At 39.5% G+C, this 18,907-nt stretch overlaps 2 protein-coding genes across 7 annotated transcripts; both read right to left on the bottom strand.

The window, feature by feature from the left end:
• Nucleotides 1-359: 359 nt before the first annotated feature.
• On the bottom strand, nucleotides 360-5,139 carry LOC112280664 (transcription factor-like protein DPB). 2 transcript variants are annotated; one of them, XM_024516409.3, is made up of 10 exons: nucleotides 4,983-5,139; nucleotides 4,026-4,407; nucleotides 3,550-3,626; nucleotides 3,252-3,295; nucleotides 2,971-3,033; nucleotides 2,440-2,619; nucleotides 2,127-2,195; nucleotides 1,721-1,816; nucleotides 1,294-1,364; nucleotides 360-1,052 (listed from the first exon to the last, which is right to left on the bottom strand). In XM_024516409.3, exons 2-10 carry the CDS (start codon nucleotides 4,097-4,099, stop codon nucleotides 770-772), a joined length of 957 nt encoding a protein of 318 aa, XP_024372177.1. In that variant the 5' UTR covers nucleotides 4,100-4,407; nucleotides 4,983-5,139; the 3' UTR covers nucleotides 360-769. The 2 variants fall into 2 exon arrangements, with proteins under 2 accessions (XP_024372177.1, XP_024372178.1); XM_024516410.3 differs by having other exon boundaries at nucleotides 2,440-2,586; nucleotides 4,983-5,125.
• Nucleotides 5,140-8,660: 3,521 nt separating this feature from the next.
• On the bottom strand, nucleotides 8,661-17,370 carry LOC112280097 (uncharacterized). 5 transcript variants are annotated; one of them, XM_024515151.3, is made up of 18 exons: nucleotides 17,128-17,368; nucleotides 16,154-16,222; nucleotides 15,416-15,874; nucleotides 14,840-15,001; nucleotides 14,484-14,549; nucleotides 14,069-14,212; nucleotides 13,730-13,843; nucleotides 13,448-13,549; nucleotides 13,022-13,207; nucleotides 12,807-12,896; nucleotides 12,495-12,629; nucleotides 12,201-12,323; nucleotides 11,963-12,048; nucleotides 11,366-11,756; nucleotides 10,811-11,032; nucleotides 10,594-10,671; nucleotides 9,908-10,297; nucleotides 8,661-9,738 (listed from the first exon to the last, which is right to left on the bottom strand). In XM_024515151.3, exons 3-18 carry the CDS (start codon nucleotides 15,719-15,721, stop codon nucleotides 9,070-9,072), a joined length of 3,264 nt encoding a protein of 1,087 aa, XP_024370919.1. In that variant the 5' UTR covers nucleotides 15,722-15,874; nucleotides 16,154-16,222; nucleotides 17,128-17,368; the 3' UTR covers nucleotides 8,661-9,069. The 5 variants fall into 5 exon arrangements, with proteins under 5 accessions (XP_024370919.1, XP_024370916.1, XP_024370915.1 ...); XM_024515148.3 differs by having other exon boundaries at nucleotides 17,042-17,366; XM_024515147.3 differs by lacking the exon at nucleotides 16,154-16,222 and having other exon boundaries at nucleotides 17,042-17,370.
• Nucleotides 17,371-18,907: the final 1,537 nt, after the last annotated feature.

Genomic DNA, 18,907 nt, shown 5'->3' with positions numbered 1-18,907 from the left:
GAATAGACGATTATGGTATATCATTTCCAACTATCTTAACTCAAATGTACACATTACATGAGAATGTTACTTCAAATTTGTATGTATGAATATTGTATATACAATTTAAACTGTAAAAACACCAAGACACCAAGAAATGGAAAGTCGAAATAATTTGGGAAGGCATACACATTCCAAAATGTAACGCAAAAATGTTCGAATAATTCACATATCTCAAAATGTATTGTTTTGATAACAAAATAATGTGTATTAAAATAAATTTAGCATTACAATGTGGTGTAAGTAAATTGTTATATTGTACCTATGCACTCCAAACCTCGTTGTTTCACAAATACAGTACCAACTATACCAACTAAAAGTTTTACTTTGACAATAATCCGTCAATACACGGTAAAAAGATTTCATAATTCCACAATATCAATGCTACAATTAATTTCGAAGTCTTTATGGACAGCCTGACATGAGAAATAGCAAAACCGTTGAGAAGCTGAAGTTTGCAAAAGTATCTTTCTACTTATTGATGTATTGTACAGCTCCTTTTGCAGGGGTTAGCTAAAGTAAACCATACTCTATTCTCAAATAAATATCAATGGTTAGTGACGCAATACATTAAAATGCCAAGTCATGTCTTGTACTCAGAACATTAATCGAGCTCTAAGTGGTCATTTTTACACATCCCCCTAGTTATTCCCAAACCACCAAATCTGTCACACTTGATCCACACGATAATAAGAAAGAGGGAATAAACATGAAGGTGAGCTGTGACCCACTATGAGACGTTCTCATGCTTCACCCTAGCTTTAAGGATACCTGGAACAGGGGGCCAAGAGTTTTTACCAGCACCAGACATAGACGCATAATGAGAGCTGGGATGAGCAGGAAAATTCGAGCGCTGAAATACGCCTGAAACCGGCGGGGAGTCTTCCTCAAAACTACCAATCTCATCCTCAAAGTCGGCATGGACCATACCATCTGAGCAAGTGCCACCCGGCTGCTCTTGCAACTTCATTGCCTTGAGAACATATGCATCGTCATGCAACTCGAATGGTGTACTGCATGCACCCAAAATCTATTATATAAGAAACTGGGAAAAGAAGGGCATAGTACAAGATACCCAAAGCCTAGCTCCTTTCAGCACGTGCATGTAATTAGTAAGAAGATAGTTGTGCAGGGTTAGGACGGCAGAAGCTGATGGAACTTTAGTTCTAGACAGAGGCATTACATGTAAGCCATAATCACGGCTTTTCTATCAAAGGAGGAGAAATGATTAACGCCGTGTTGAGAATTTCAAACCTATTGAAGTCAAAGTGCACAACTTGCATATCCTCAGAAATCTCCACTTCCACGGTAGCCTGCGGTCGAGTCTGTCGAGCAACACCACCAGTATTTTAAGGTCAGAAAGCCCTACTCCAACACTCGAAAGAGTAAAAGTATCTATCCTCATTGACACCCGGAATAATGCTTTTGTCTACGAGGCCACGTCCAACGAACCAAGAATGATGCTTTGGACCTGACCCGATACACTAACAAGGTTGACAACTAGAATAGGCACCCACGGGATGAGGAAGAAGAGAAAAACGAACGAACGACAAAAGACAAAACAAGCCGGAAATAATTTTACAGCATGGAATAATGAAGAGTTCATTTTAGACAGAGGCAGACCGATGCAGAACCAAGCATCCAAAAAGCTGGTCAAAAAAAATAACAGTTAGCAATGCACCTGCACAAGAATAAATGGAAGTGCCACATGTGGAACTGAGTTGTTTCCCTGAGAAAGGCTTTCATTGCGAGAAACCAAATTACGCAAACCTGTCATCTGCAAATGGCCCAGCGTATGAAGATCGTTGCCAAACACAGAAAAAACTGCTTATGCTTTCACCTCCAAAGAGTGCTGGCGCATACACATTAACTTAAGATGTAACATCTTAATCATAAAATACCTACAGCTAATAGTAACTGATTGCTAGGTCGGATCCGCCAATCTAATAATATATTTCGACTGAACTCGGTACAAGAAGAACCCAACATAGGTGTTAAAGCTACTCAGCAATAAAACTGCGTTCTATAAAAGAACAACGCTTCTGTGCACTTATGGAACTAGTGCATTTTCGAGTAACATGCGGTACCTGAGACTGTAACTCATGTAGATAAGCAGCTTTCCGTTCAATTCTCCCTCTGATCCGCATGCTTTCAGCCTGTACGCATCCACTATTAGTTTCGAAACATGTGTCTTCCCCTGAGGAGCGGGTATTAAACAGGCTGGGCAACGTCATTCTAAGCATGGAGGTCCACGCTGCAAAAAACGAAGTCATTCAGACCTTCATGTTCAGAAGAAGATTACACAATGAACACTTCCGAATGAACAACTAAGAGAAAATTGCTAGAAAGGAGGTAGAAAAACTAGAATGAATTTAGGAGCGTTAGCAAATCCGAGGCAACCTTGAGATCTGCAACATCGTCAATACTGGCAGATGGAAACCCTTTCCACTGAATGTCTTTCTTATCCTTCAAAATAATACCCACAGCCATGAGCACATTGAGCGCATCATAAACACGCCGACGAATGTTCTTCTCATCATATTGTTGCTGGCCAGCACGCACACTAACAGTATCAGCTCCCTGAAGAAAAAAGTGAAATGATCAAAGAGACTAACATCGTCAGGAAGTGAGTTAAAACTCTGCACCTCCACACCAAAAAAGAGTTCCAGGGTGACCGGATGTAGGTGTTCCAAAACATTGCCTATTCCGTCTTTTGAAACTTTATTTCAGGTATACAGGCCCCTTTATCATGTCAACAAAAAGTACATAATACTATGATTGCAATAAAAATTGCATACACGACACTAGTCCACTAATCCTCTGAGTCTGATGCACAACTGAATTACCGTTGACCAATAAATGAAACACCGTCACTAAGATCATCGAGACAAAGATAGTCCGCATTTTTAGCTAAATGCAGGGAGGACGCACCTGATCAGGGGAGACATGAGGGCTGTCAGGATTAGTGAACTCGGCGACTAATTCATCGGCCACCTGTAGCAGGCAATAGGAACTTTAAGTAAACACCAAAACCGAGATAAACCAAACCTTGCACCAAATCGAAGTCATATTGGCGGCCCACTAAACCGAATTCGGAGAGAGTGCAGAATGCTTGTAAACAAAAGAAGTGACGATTGATTGAACCTTTAATAGCACGCGTGCTACAAACATGAGGAAACAAGCAACTACAACGAAAAATGAAATGTCCTCACCTCATTGTAAGTGGTCCGCCCTTTGCTTTCCACTTTTTCGCATACTGATTCATTTCCAAGTAATAAGGATAGGATATCACCATACTACAAAAGTTTAACTCAGGAGATTCCATTGCAAAGCTTCACAGATCCTCAATACATAGATATGTCTCGACACTAGTAGCTCTTACTAATGATAGGGAGAAAGGCGAACTTGACTGACCAACAGAACGACATGATTGAAGTGAAGCAAGAACATAAAAACATTCCTTTTAAATATTGGCTGGCTGATAGCGTAGAATGGAAAACAGGATTTCACCTTTCATGCTAAAGTGCCGCAGACCTTTCCCACCCTTCTCACCTCCAGCAGCCCTTCCACCTCGTTTCTTTTTCCCTCTTTAATCAAAACCGCAGAAAACGTCACAAAACTGCGGTTTACCAAATAGTAATGTAGATTGAAAATTGATAAAATAAATAACTAGAAACATTAATTCAGTACTCGAATCTGGATCATGAACCAGGATTTTCCATCGCATTAACTGAAGTACATGCCGTGTAACCTCAAGTAACTGTGGAACATGTGTCGGTTGATATTACATTGATGACCAATGCAGACATTGCCTGACCGACCATAAACCGGAATTGCAAGGGCATTGAAATCCAAACCCTAATAAGAAACAAAAACAAAATAAAATTTTAACCATTAAAATACACTCTGGTACCTCAAAAGGAAAAGGCCAAAAACCCTCATGGGAGACCACCACATGTGTAAAATGGAATCCCATCTCCACTTACCCAATAACTTCGGCATCGGGGGAATCGGGATCATCAAGGTGCGCGAGCCGGGCGTCAATACCGTTGCTCACCATTGTCCCAGTACATACACACGGCGGACTTAACCCCTCCTGCTGAAGCTGCTAAAATATGAAGCCAAGCCAGCATAAGCATGAACTACAATCGTTGATAGCAATCAAGCATTAGGAATCTGGGCCTCTATGCTCTGAATCCAAAAAACCCTACTAACTCTGGTCATTAACATAACTATGTTGAATCCCTGTTGCAGGGTTAAGCCCCTCTTATTGGTCCCCTCCACGCTGGAGACTTGCCAATCACAGTGGATTATGGCTTAACTCCACGATGTACAGCTTGCTCTTTGAAAACGACTGCACCACTATCCCTGCATTCACATATAACCCAAAAAACAAAAAAAAAACAAAAAAGTCAACTACAATCAAAACCTTCTGTTCCATGCTTGCTAAGGGACGAAACAGAGACAGGTAAACAAACCGAAGACAAAGAGTCGCAGCAGAGATGACAAAAATTTCAGAAAATGGACTCAGATACATCATTTCACCCCACACAAGAAATGACGCTCGTATCGACTCGCAACACGACCACTCGACACAAAAAATCCTGCATGTCCAATCGGAACACTTGCACTGCTATTCCAGATCCGCCCCGCTCAGCACCATTCACCAAAAGCGCCCTCAAAACATGCCCCAACGCGTGTCAGTTTGGGGCAGCAGCCTTAAACCACTGACTGACCCCACTTCCTACAACCCAACAAAGACCTAATTTCGAACACACTACTAGGACTGCCGACTCGAACGATCTCCAAGCACAATCGCCATTCAGAGGCAGAACCCTAATGGGAAAGAGCAACACGCTCGCAACAAAACCTCGATCATGAAACGAAAAAAAAAAGACGTGCATGAAATCGATCGGTAGCGAGGAGCGAACGTGTATCAACACCTGCGTGAGGCGAGACCAGGTGAAAGGAGACGCAGGAGGATTGCGTCGACATGGGGCTGCTGCTGCTGCTGGGTCTCTAGTGTTTCGAGGGATGTGTGAGAGAGATGGGCTTTGATATCGATGCTGCTGCTCCTCCTGCTCTCTAGTGTTTTTGCACAAACTCTGCGGCCCCATGTCGCATCGCTCACTCCGGTGCTTCAGCTCCGGGAATCGATCCTGCAATCCATCGACAATTTTGAAAGTTGACGTCACCATTCGTTCCTCCGATCCAGTGTCTGTTACCTAAGCTTGGCGTCGGGAGTCGATTCCCTGATTTGTTATCTATTTTGGTAAGTGTTGTAGTTCCACTGGTCAATGAATACATAGTTACAGCATGTTATTAGATATTTGTAAAAATTGATAAACATCTATTTATTGGTTTAAATTGAATGTAATACCTGTCATTTTTATTTTTTATTTTTTATATAGAGATAGGGGAATATTAAATAGACCCATTATTTTACTAAATCAACTCACCTTGTTGTAATCATCATTAGAAAAATATATCATTTCTAGAAACCATCATTCCTACCCCCTCATTTCCAACTTACACTCCTTTTGTTCTCAACTCTCATTCCAACCCCTTGTTCCCCCACTCGTAATCCTTCTCTTAACACCCTTAGTTCTCAACCATAGCAATAGAATTTCTCTTTGACACACTCCACTTTGTAAAAGAGGTTGTTTAGAATACTTGCAACAGCTTTATATTGAGGTAGCCAATAGTTTTTGCAAGCTCACTTGAGTTTTGTTACATCTTCTTATTAAGTTGATTATAAGTGTGCATTTTATTAATTGTCTCTATTGATATTGAGCACATCTCTATAATTTAGAGTTTTCATCTTTAAATTAACATATACCACACAATGACATTAATATTTGTTGTGTTTCATTGATCTACTTACTCAAATATTTTAATTCCCTTTTGTTATGTGGATAAACTAGAATAGGTTTATGTCCTTTTGATGCAAACCTTGTACAATTTTTCTTGATGTTTGGCAAGTCAACATTTCTTATTAATCAAAACTCCTTACCTCTATCTTTGATTGTACCGTGACATTACTAACACATAGAAGATCCATCATGAGCACATTGCAAAAGATTTGCATAAAAAACATTCTCATATATGACAATTAAATCAAATGTTATTCTAGCATGGTGTCATTATTGCATTTCCAAAATAATAGAGACAAATCCATTACCACAACCAACCATAGAAGAAGAAGGGGAAAAAAAAAAAAAAAAAAAAAAAAAAAAAATGAGTAACACTATAAAGCATTATATCTTAGAGTTTGACATAACATTTGGCATTGAATAGATCACCAAGTTGTAACTATTCATGTGGCTACTTCAATAATGTTTTTTCTATCATGGGTTCAAACACATCATATAATTTTTCAACGCAATTCCAATTTTTGCTTAAAAGTTCAATAGAGCTCTTAACTAATGTCTTAGCAAGTAAGATAGATGTCAAGCCAAATCCCACAAATTAAGCTTAAGATTTTAGGAGGAGATTGTTGATGCAATTATCTCTCAACCCTTACATCCAAACCTTAGTCATCTCCATATGGAAAGTATTCAAAAATTTAGCCATGATTCCATATTAGAAACCATTACACTAGGCTGTTATACTAGATCAACTCCATTGATAATTTCCTCCAAATGATTGGTCATAGTAGGATAAACATGTCATATACCTCCTAATACTTGCATTGTAATTTTGGCTAGAAAATATATAATTTTATTTTTTTGTATATATAGAATATCTATACCATAGCATATTATATTATCTCTATCTTAGAGAGTGAGAAGATCCACAACAACATGATGTTTAAAGATAACAATATTCGGATTTTAAGAAACAATAGTCAACAAAGTTCTCTCAATCTCTTGTCCAGTCATGCCAACTGCATATACAACATGACGATGAAAATAGTCTCCTTCCCTAGCTAGATGGAGCTAACCATCTTCACTTTGATTAGATAATGCACTCCATTCCATCAATTCTTTCACACACTCTGGATCTTCTTGATATAAAACTGTTGCAAGCATTGTAAATAACTTCTTTTGTAAAGTAGAATGTATCAAAGATAAATTTTACCATTGTGGATGGAAATTGAGGGTGTAAAGATGAAGACTACAAATCAAGGATTGAGGTGAGAGTTGGAAACAAAGCAAAAGTGGGTTAGAAATGAGGGAGGTGAAGATGATGTTAATGATAATTTTGGAGATGATTTATTTTTCTAATGATGGTTACAATAAGGTGGGTTGATTTAGTAAAATAGTGGATCTATTCAACATTCTCTAATATCTATCTATCTATCTATATATATATATATATATATATCAATTTTTATCATGGTGTGATAGAAGAAGTAATAATGATAATAATAATAATAATAATTGTAATTAAAATCCAATAAAATATTTTAATAAATATTTTAAGGATTAAAAAGATTTTAAAATTACTTATAAAATAAATATAAAAATAATTATTTTCTAAAAATATCAATGATTTTAATATTTCTTTTAATCATCTAAGTTACAGCTGATTAGTTGGCAAATACAAAAGAATTTAATTTAAACAAAGAGATAGAATGTTTGAATCTTTTTTTGAAAACATAGTAAATCTAGCATCAAATTATTTGTGACATAGAGTAAGATGCATCTTTTGACAAATCAAGATATTAATTAGGCATGTGTATCATAAAAATATATATATATATATATATATATATATATAATTTTAAAGTGCATTTATAATATAAAAAAATAATTGTGTCATTTTAAAATTTTAGAACTTTCCAAATAATTTTAATGCTCACAATCCAGAAATTGTTTATATCATTTGAAATATGTGTAATAACAACAACACATTCTTTATAATTGTAAAAACTCAAATTTCACCAACCTCTAACCATTTGATGTTATCTTTAGAATTAATCCGATTTAATTATGAATATTTTTACCTAGACATGAAATTAATCAGCAGAGCCAAGAGAATAAAATTTTTATTATAGTATTCAACTTTGGTATGATTTGAAATGTTGGCTTTAAAGATACACAAGCAAAAATAGTCGATTGACGTCATTGAGGACTGTTTCAAGAACTTATGAAGAATTGTCTTTAAAAGTTATTGTCAACCATATCATGAAGCTAAACATTGCATGATTGCTGTACATCTTTTCTTACTTTGTGAAGAAAAAGCAATCCAAACATTCCAATATAAGGCTTCGACATGTTCTGCTTGAAATTTCTCTTTGAATAGAAATTACAAATTATTCAATGGACATTTCCCTTAAATCATTAATTCAAAATTATTTTCTTAATGGCAAACTAAACGGAGATTGTTTTACAAAACTTTTGAAATGAACATTTTCCTTTCCTCATCGATCATTAATTTTCTTATCATTAGATTCGTGAGTTTTTGTGCAAACGACATTATAGCTAACATTTTTGCATCCACATCTCCAGGTGTAAGGCAAGCTAAACTCATTCCAGAATTTAAGCGGACAAGTTATAAAGGGAGGCTTTGAAATGCTTAGCAAAAGCTCGTCTGTGGCTGACAGGTTTGATGCAGTTAGGCCTCTCATTACGAATACAGGTTCAGTCAATAACATTCATCAAGATACACCAGAATACTACAGTTGAGTGCTTATCAATTCATAAGCCATTTCCAGGATCTGAGATGTACACTTGAAAGCTCGCTTCATACCAGAAGCTAAGAGAAGCTAAAAACTTTTCTCAGTGTGCCATAAATACCCTGCTCCATTGTTAATCGACTGAACAGGCGTCATTGACCCAGGAAGATAATTTACATGAACCGTGGTGCAACGGTGGTAGTGGTAACAGAGCCAATCGAGGCATGCTTATCGGCTTCACATGGTTGTGGCTGTCGCAAAAAAGCGGTATATATATATATCAGTGCAGTCAGAAAGTCGATGCGGTCCATTCGCAGTCTCAGCAGTGTCAATGGCAATTCATTGCCATCATCCTAAACGCCCACATTGGCGTGCTTGTAGGAGAGGTTTCCAAGAACCCTGACAGATCACTAGTGAAGCATATGTTTCTCATATACGGCAATGATATCACGTTTTGTAGCAGAGCCTTTGATTTGGGTCAACTCTTCTCCATGCCCAGCTTCAGTCAACTTTTCTTTCAGCTTTGCTACTGTCATTTTGTGATAATCTTCCATCGTCAGTGGTGTGTGATTGTCACGCGTTACCTCATTTGAATTGTGCCCTTCGTTAGTCTCCTCACGGCTGCTACTGTTCGTGAACTTTTCCCTCTTGCTTTTTTGCGTACTAGCTTTGTCAACTTCCGTACCTTCCATGTCCACTACCGTGTCCTCCATCCTCCTCTTAGTACGCATTGTGTAATCGCCAGGGGAGACAGTTGACACATCCGCATATGATTTCAACTTAGTATCTAGAGCAGTTTCATGATTCCTAACGGACATAAACTGTGTCTGAAGAGCGTCCAGGTCCCCTTGGACAGTTGTGAGTTGAACTGAAAGTGTCTCGGCACGCATGGCAGCCTCCATTTTGGCCTTTCTTTCGCTATCCAGCAGGGCCTCAAAAGCTTCTACTGTCTTCATCCTCTGCTCATTTGAAGATCTAAGAAGCTTCTCCATCTCTTTCTCTCGCTCTTCAATGCGGTTTTCAAGAGTAGTTAAACGGGAGAACGCTTCCTTTTCGGACAGCTTTAACTGATGGAGTGTCTGCGCTCCCACATTACACAGATCAATAAATAAAATACTGGGACCATGTCTAACATGAAATAGACGAAAATGGATCCAAAATTGATAGAAATACGGCAGAAACAGGCGATCGGTCATAGAAACTCTAGCGGCTACAAATTTTATGATATGTTTGTGCAGAAGACAATACCTGGGTCAGGTCGTCTTTTTCACGTTCGAGAGATTCACACCGCCGTTCTAAACGTTCGATAGCTGCTAATCTCTCGACAGCCAGTCGTTGAGACTCCAATTTTTCCTTCTCTGTTGCTGAAGAATCATTCCGAGCCTTATCCGCAGCTTCAGATGCAAACTTTTCTCTCTTCTCTGCAATTTTCCAGTGCCGTTCAGCCTCCTCCATTCTCTTCAGGGCTTCTGCCATTCGCTGTTCAGCATGTTGTTTGTCTTGACGCGCTTTGTCAAGATCTTTTCGCAAATTTACTGTTGTTGATACTCTAGATTCAAACTCAGCATGCGAATGCCGTAATTCTGTTTTCAAGGTCGATAACTCCGTAGCCTGATTGTTACACTTTGATTCTTGCTCCTGCATCCACAATACGACACGTGTTTATACTATGTATTACTTTCTCAATAGTTCTCATTCAAATCTCGTCGCTCACACTTCAATGCCTGAGTTCCTGAATCGATGTCACAGGGAAGAGAAAAAGATAACACATATGTGCCGTTCCGGGTAATATGAACCAAATTACAGTCAGGAAGCAAGACACCTTCATTGCAGCAAATGCAAAATTGGGATCTCCAAATTTTTAAGCCAAGTGATTTTTAATTTGTATATCCATTTTCTAAAATGCAACCTCACAGACCCAATTCCATACTTACATAAAGGCGAGTTAACAGAGAAGAAATCTGACGCTCTCCATGCTCGAACTTAGCTTGCAAATCTTTTAGCTCACCGTCCTGCAGGAAATTTTAAGATAAGTTTGGGTATTAACATAAAAAATAAAAATAAAAAATAAAAAAACTAATTATCTTCGGCCAGCTACAGTAATCGAGTTCTGGAAAAATAAAACAAACTTCGTACTGTATGTATGGGTACCTTTTGTGCTGCAGCAGCGGCGAACTCTGCTCTAAGCGCATCCTCCCGAAGCTGTGCCTGTCTTATGGCTCTGTCCTTCGACACGGTAGCCCTTTCAATTGCAGCTTTAGTGTCTGCTTCGATAGTGTCATGCTTATGTCTCCACTCAACAGCTTCCTCCTTCGCAGCATCACATTGCTCCCGCATGGCTGCCAAACGAGCCTCGGCAGTCGTACATCGGTTCTGTAACGCAGAAACCACACGTTGAATCATAACAACAAACCAGAAGGTATAATACATTCGCATACACCAACAAAAGAAAGGAAAAAAATATCGCGAATGCATGAGTTTTTCTGATATTCATACTTCATTGTCATGATAGACTCAGCTTTCAACCCACTTCACCTGCAAGCTCTCACAGCAGGTTTGCAATTGTTGTATGACCAGTCTAGCAGATAAATTAGCCCTTTCAGTGCACTTCTGATGGAACCCGAGGAATCTGCTGAATCAGTCAGTTCGTAATCAACTTTATTATTAAACGATAAGATTCATTCATCTTTCTGTTGAACAATTTACCTGAAGGACTTTCATTTCCGCAGCAATCCCTTCATCATCTATCCGTCGCTCGTTCAGCAAATGTTGATACTTTGATTGCCACTCCGCTGCCTGCTTCTTAGCTGCTTCCAGTTTGGATGTCACAGTGTTGTGCCTCTCCTCAAGTGTAATGACCTTCTTCTGAAGGATGGCATGTTGAGTAGCAGTACTCTCTGAAGCCTTCTTGTAATCATTAATTGATAATTCGTAGCGCTTCTTCCATTCTTGAGCATTCTTCTGAGCAGCGTCTACTTGTTTATGCGTAAATGATACTTCTTCCTCCATAGACTTGATCTGTAACTGCAAAGCTGAGTATTCTGCGATGACTTTGCCGTTCTCCCGCTTGACGAGGTCTTGCAACGGCCCTGACAAACTATCGAAGTCGTAGTCAATTACGTTAACTAGATTAAATGTTTTCAAGTTATCCTCAATCGGAACAAGTACGGTCTACATGTCAATGAAATAAAAACTGCAAACATAATGGACACAAACAGTTTAAAGCTCATTATCAGAGACCGAGCCAATTAAACCGTGCAATTCTAAGTCAGATGAACCTTATTTACAATTATAAATTTATACCTTTTTTGAAGAAATTTGACAAGTTTGTGCCACTTGAAAGATCCCGTCGCCGTCACGTCATACTCAGCCACCATGCCATCGATCACCTGTGAACGGGATACGCAGGTCAGCAATATTTACAAGTGCCCGTAAACATTTGAACAACTCTGCAATAACGATGAACGGACTGCGTTTGTGGTCCAGACAGGAAGAGGCTATGCAAATCCAAGTAAAATGTAAATGAGAGAAAAGGTCATACCTTAACCACAGATTCAAAGGACGCGTTTGGTGCATGACATGCATTGCGCAGTCTTTCTTCCAAACTGCCTACAGCTCGCAAACATTTGAGCTCCGCCTCTAAGAATAATTTACGCTTGCAACTCTAAGTTCAATAACACTTATTACCAAATTAGTGACCATAACATCTTGCACAATTTGGAGTGTATGGAAGGCACACTAGTTCTCGACACACTTCCAATCTACCTCTCAGATATATATAGCTGTGTGTGTGTGTGTGAGGGGGGGGGGGGGGTATTGGACAAACCCTACTTACCTCAAATTGTTTCTTTACAGTGATGTAAAGCTCCTTCTCGTACTTCTTTCTTGATGCTCCCCCTCCCACAGCTTCAAGGTTGAACGTGTTTAGGGCTGCTTGAAGAGATTCGTCATGAGCCTCTTGCAACAAAGTCTGTCCCAATAATGAGAAATTATTTTTATTTAAACACAAAGAATTACCTTTTCCTTGACAAAAAGATGACTTAGTGAGAGAAGAAGTACCAAAAAGGGTTTTAAATTTGTACATGGCGACAAAGATCAAATGACGAGGCTACTATATTTATTAACCTCTAAAATTACTCAGCTGTACCTCTTCAGGAGGAGTCGATCTGTCAAAAGACTCGGTGTACGTTCTGATAGCGAGCTCATAGGCACGTCGACATGCGCTTTCTTCCACATTCTGAAAGTCAAAAAATTTACTCGTAAGAAAATGAACTTGCAGATAGATTAGCCATTACGGCACCTCGCAAAGGTTTATAACTTAGAAGGTTTGCTATATACGGATATATTGGGAGTAAGGTCAACCTGCCAAGAATTGGCTATAGTAGGTACAGCTCCAGAATTAATGGCGTCAAGAAACGATTGTGTGAGGCCAGCAAACATAGGACCAGTCAATATTATTGACCCCAGCCGCTTTGGCCCTGCCCTATCAAAAATATACTTTGTTAACTTATCCAACCCAGCCCGAAACTCGGGACGTAATTGATTCACCTAAAACACACACACACACACACACAGAACCAAATCATACACCATGGAAATCACTTGATTATTGATACATAACCATCCACAATGCAGGCACATGTACTACAGAAATTATATCTCTAGGAACATTTAACAGTAACGATTGAAGCTGAGGTTAATGGGACCATGGTGCCACTATGGAAGAAAATACAGACGATGAATGGACACGTGGGTTGATAATGACAATGTACACTCATACTCTCGTACCGGTATTTCGTCAAGGTGTTGCAATCGCTGCTCTGCCTCTAAGGGACGCACCAAAGTGAAGCAATCCCTTTCTGGAAACAATGCTTTAATAGAGTTTCGAATCTGAATTTCAGGTAGTAAAACCTAGAATCAGTTCGTATTTTATAAACCACCATATATGCAGATTTCTTGGAGCAATTTATTATCCACAATGAAAACGTTTGAAGCTTCTATTCACACATCACACAACTGACTGAATTAGGTTCATGGACCTCAATTGATAGGAAAGTAAAAAATGAAAACCTCGTTCTTGGAAGCAGCAGCTTTTCCAGATCCTGGAACTGGTTGGAGTGCCGACTCCAGATAATCTCTAGGAGTTATCCTGTGCCCATCGTCGCTAAGATCAAAATAGAAATCCTGGCATTCCCACAAACAGTTACATAATAGGCTATATGAGCCATGTGTGTAAGTGAAATCTTCGAAGACTACTTACAGGACGAGGTAAGTTTAAGAATGGCAAGTAACACATTTTCAAGGTCAAATAACCCTCACGGATGATTACTATTATACTCCAATATTGTTAGACCCTTTGAAGAACACAGCGATCTAATGTAGTAGAAACATGATCAGATAACATCATACCCGAAGTAGCCATACAAATAGTGGTGAAAACCGGCCAAGTTCATCTGCTGAGGTTGTATTCTGAGAGGCTCGCACTCGAATGTGCTTGGTCATTTCTGTAACTAAAGACAAATTGTCGAGTGCTGCTTCGTCAATACCAAACATCTGAAATGCAAAACAAGATTTAGTCTTTACCAACCAAGAATGAAATGTTCTCTTCAATATACTCAAACGCTCCTACTGCGCTGGATTCTTAACACCGCTAGTTTTGTTCAACTGAAAAATCTGTAACCGTAAATTGCCGCTGGGTTGGCAATTGAGTAGCAGCGTTTGAGCGATATGACCGAGGAGGAGCGAAAGTGCCGAGCAAAAGAGAAGTGTGTGTGTTAAAAGAAGTTTGGAAATTGTTAAACAGAAGAACTCATGCGCAAAGTACCTGATTGTACACGAACATACTCGACAAGAGAATAGCCAAGGAGAAGATCTGCGTGCTGTATTGACCCTGCACAATACACACGAAAGAGCGCAGATAAACTTCAGCGGATATTTGTGTCAATCACTTACATTTTATCACACATAAGGGCTTTCTCATGTACGAAGGTACAGCTGCCTAAACAACTGCAGAATGTTAGAAGCGCCAAGGCTCACAAACAACGTCTTGTAATATTCCTTGATGCCATACGCAGACGTCAATCACAAAGATAAGATTTTTCAAAGGATTAAACTTCCTACTTTGACACCCTTAGTTGTATGTAATTATGCATATATGCCAGAAAATAATTAGAGGCTTACAGTTTGATCGTAGGAATCAATGCCTTCACTATCCAGCAATATAAGATTGTATTCACTTCCATCTGCAGCTGTACGCTTAATAGGTGCACTCCACATCCAAAGTCCTTTCGTGCAAGGCTTCTGAGTAGCCGCAACTTCAAACCCATTGCTCTGTCCTAGCAGCTAAAGTCGTGGAGGATGTACAATTATCAGCTAGTATTCAACTAGAACAGGCTCCAGACTTTAGTTACATGATTATTGATACAACCTTACATCTCCAGCCAACACTAACCTGCTACATTACTTTCAAGGCACTTAGTGCTATTGGACGAATAGCAAAGTCATGAAAATATAGGCTCTTTCTCTCTTTCTCATTCCCTCAACAATAGCATCCAAGTTTTATGCTGATGAACAGAAAAATGTACAATGGATGTTTAAAAGTGTTGCAGTCACAAGCTGCAAGATATGTTTCGGATGCAATTCCACATCCTAAGAATGAAGCCTCAGAAATTAATATTTTTTGGAAGACCTAAAGAGCATCAAGTATGACAATATACTGACCCAAACTCTCGAGTGTGAAGGTTTCATGAAGCAAACCTGATTCAAGATGAAGCTTTTGCCTTGACGAGCACGTCCACATACAGAGACAGCACCAACAGGTCCCTTAACAAGCTGCAACGCTGCGACTGCTTCGGGATCCATTCGAAACTTGCCCCTTTCATCACAATATACAAGTCGAAGAGGTCTTGCGGACCACTTTCCAACACTGCTACGTCTGTTCGAGGATACTGGAGGAGGAGGGCTGTGCACAGCTGCGGAGGTCTCGGTCTCCATTCCTTCTATTACATGATTTGCTTCAGGTTTGTCCTCTGTGTGATGACCAAGCCCAAATATCTTCAACATCCTGTCGACCTAACAACTCTACCTCGTAAAGCACGTTAAGTTGCTGTCCAATAACTTAGCTAGTATGACCCGGAGCGCAATGGGCTACAGCTTCAATAATAAAGGTGCTGGAAGAATTCACCGAAAATTCCTTGCACCAACTTTGTAGTCACTCTGTTGAGCAATGCATATTTTCCCACCATCAGCAACATGAGCACGGTATCAAGAAAGCCAGCATACACAAGGCACTGCGAAAAGACTGCATTGCAAGTATAATGCTGAAGAAAAGTAGTCAATATCTATAGGTTGGAGTAATATTGCTTGGTGAGAGAAATGCAATTGAGAGTCGGACGCCAGCGCTTCTGTGTGAAAAGGTTCGAAGCACAAGGTTACAGCCTCCACGAAGGAAATCCAAGCAACCTACAGCTTCACATGCTAAAACAGTAAACTAACCTGTGGACATGCACCTACTCAAAATATTCGGCCTGTAACCGAGCTCACGTCTGGAACATGCAATACGAACTGTACATTCCAACAAAGAATTAAACTGGCATTCGTCAGTTCTGAGACCACAAAGATTTTTTCCCACTTAAGAATACCGTCCCTTAACACGTACTGTAGGAGCTGCAGCTAAGGCGAGCCGTCTGTAATCAAAGAAATCGCAGCGACGCAAACGCGTACAATCTGGCTAATCATTGCTTGTGAGGTTGGAGAAACTATTACTTCGCAATTACGATATTTGCACTAATTCGCCTTCAAGGCCGCGCATCATGAACTTAGGAAACGTACAAAGACTTCTGTGTCCCATTGAACGGAGAATGCCAATAACTGGAAGTGGCTAAGTTTATCACAATTCACAAGAGTGCGAGGGAGTCTGTCTCCACACTCAAACAAACATCGAAAAGATGACCTTCCTCATCGATTTCCAAACACAACTAAGAAATTACACAACAGCTGAAGAAATCAACAACCATATAGCCCTTCGCTGAAAGGTATCACGAACCCCAGATGCACACCGAAAGGTCAACAGAATCAATCAGGCAGAACAGGAATGGAAAAATTGCTAAAATTATGATTTGGATCCATACCATAACCTCCGCACAAGTCACTAAAGTGTAGAAAAAACAAAACAAAAACAAAACAAAAACACCAAGCCAAACAACTACTTCAATTAATCCCAAACTCACTCAACCCTCCAACTCAGAACGCAACCCCTGGTGCAAGCGTAAACCTCCCACTCCCGAATCAATGCACACGCAATCAATCGCTTCAACAACAAACCACGACCAAATGAACCTAAAACCTCCCCTCATTTCCGACCAACTATCCCCCTTATCTCACCTCAGAAACACGAAACTCCCGTTTCAAACACTCAATTCCCTAAACCGGGCGACAAACTCCAGCCAAGGCTCAGAGAACACACTCACTCCGATCCGAGATTCGCTTCGCCGATTCTACACGGATGCGGCACCAAACCGGATCAGAATGTCAAGCACACCGTGGGCTATCTACACATTCGGCTCGTCATAGAAGCAAAGCAGTGGCAATCCGAGGGAATTGCGATTAGCAGCAGCCACGAGTCGTCTGGGAAGTAAATGAAATGGCTGTCAAGCAAAGACCAAAAAAGACGACGACGAGGGCAGCAGCTTGACGACAACGATGAGCAGAGTGAGAGCATTCCGAAACGCGAGGCTCACCCTCGGAATTTTAAACCCTGCCCGGTGCCTCCGCCCCGACCCGGCCCAGACCCGGCTCCGACCCGGCCTCCACGTGTCCCTGTTCACACCGGCACCTTTCATATGGGTGTATTCCAGCATGGCACTGACTATTAGGAACGGTTAATGTCTGATGACATGTGGATTCACCGCGGGGGCCCACATCTCCTTTTGCTTCGTTGCTTGGGCCCTTCTCAAGCTTTATTAGCTTAATTAGCTTCAATAAAGCTACAAGCCCACTGTCTTACTCAGCACCCAAATCCATGAAGAATGGGGAGTGTTAGAATGAGTCTTCTCCTAGTCTCATTGCTCTAGTTCTTACTATAATAGTAACCATGGGAGGTGGGCCTTGTGTGGTGCCAAATTGAGTTTGTGTGTGAGTATTAGGTCTTTTGTTGTTTCCATAGGGTTTTGACATGTTCCAATTGCGGAACTAGGGGAAGCATTTTGGAGGAGTGTGGTGGGTGTAGCTAGAAAGGAGTCACAAGATCCTTGCTCGTCGTCCGTCCCCACCGCCCAATAATCTCCTCAACCCTAATGCTACCCCCTCCCCCCTTCATTCCAAATTTGGTTTATTGACATGCCTTGCATGAGTGTGTTGTAGTTATGTTGACTGGAATTATTTGTGGGGTGGAATTTCCTTTTATGGGTGCTTCTTAGGGTTTAGGGTGATGGATAGGAGACATGATTCTCCGTGTTTCTAAAATTGGGGAAATATCTCGCTTTATTTCATTTTATACTTTGGAAATTATATCATTTTTTTTTTATGTGCTTGAAATGAGTATTGTGTGTGGAATGGGTTGTGGGTTTGGTTGATTGTGGGTATTTATTGCTCCATGTGTTTTTCTTGCTTGATAAGTTGAGTTGACTTTGTAATTTAGTTGATGGTTGATGTGAAATTCAATTATAATTGGTGTCTTTTTACAGCTAATTAGTGGATAATGTTAGTGGACATGTATTCAATTGTGTTTTCACATGTGAATTAGAAGGAAATTCACACTATTGAATGTAAAATTTGCACTGGCTTACATCATTGGCAACTAACAATTCTAAATTATATAATTCCGTTTTTGTGGGTCATGGGACAATAATAATACAAAAGATGGATTTAAATTACTCTTTGGGTGTCAAGAATGTTTTTTTTTTAAAAAAATTATAATAACATTATGTATCATCAAGTATGTTGTATTTTATTTTTGATGATTCTATTTTGTTTATTCACTTTGATTGAGATGGGAGCACAAAAACTACACTTGTTTGTATTCCAGAAAAAATTTTAAAAAATGCATATTTTATTAACACTCTAATATTTTCCAAAGAGTTCATAAGAGTTAATAAAATTCGAGTTCTAATATTTATCATTCATGTTTAATAACATATTATAATTTTAAGTTTTGCTTTAATGATTGCTAGAAATTTATGCTGGTATATATTTATCTTTCAATGTGTGAGTGTTCTGAATATTCGAATTAGTTCAATTTTTTAGTCTAAG

This window comes from Physcomitrium patens, chromosome 3, assembly GCF_059467195.1.
Source record: "Physcomitrium patens ecotype Gransden chromosome 3, ASM5946719v1, whole genome shotgun sequence".
NCBI classification, from domain to species: domain Eukaryota; kingdom Viridiplantae; phylum Streptophyta; class Bryopsida; order Funariales; family Funariaceae; genus Physcomitrium; species Physcomitrium patens.
The sequence above is the reverse complement of the archived record's forward strand: the minus strand, read 5'-3'. Positions and strand labels throughout refer to the sequence as shown.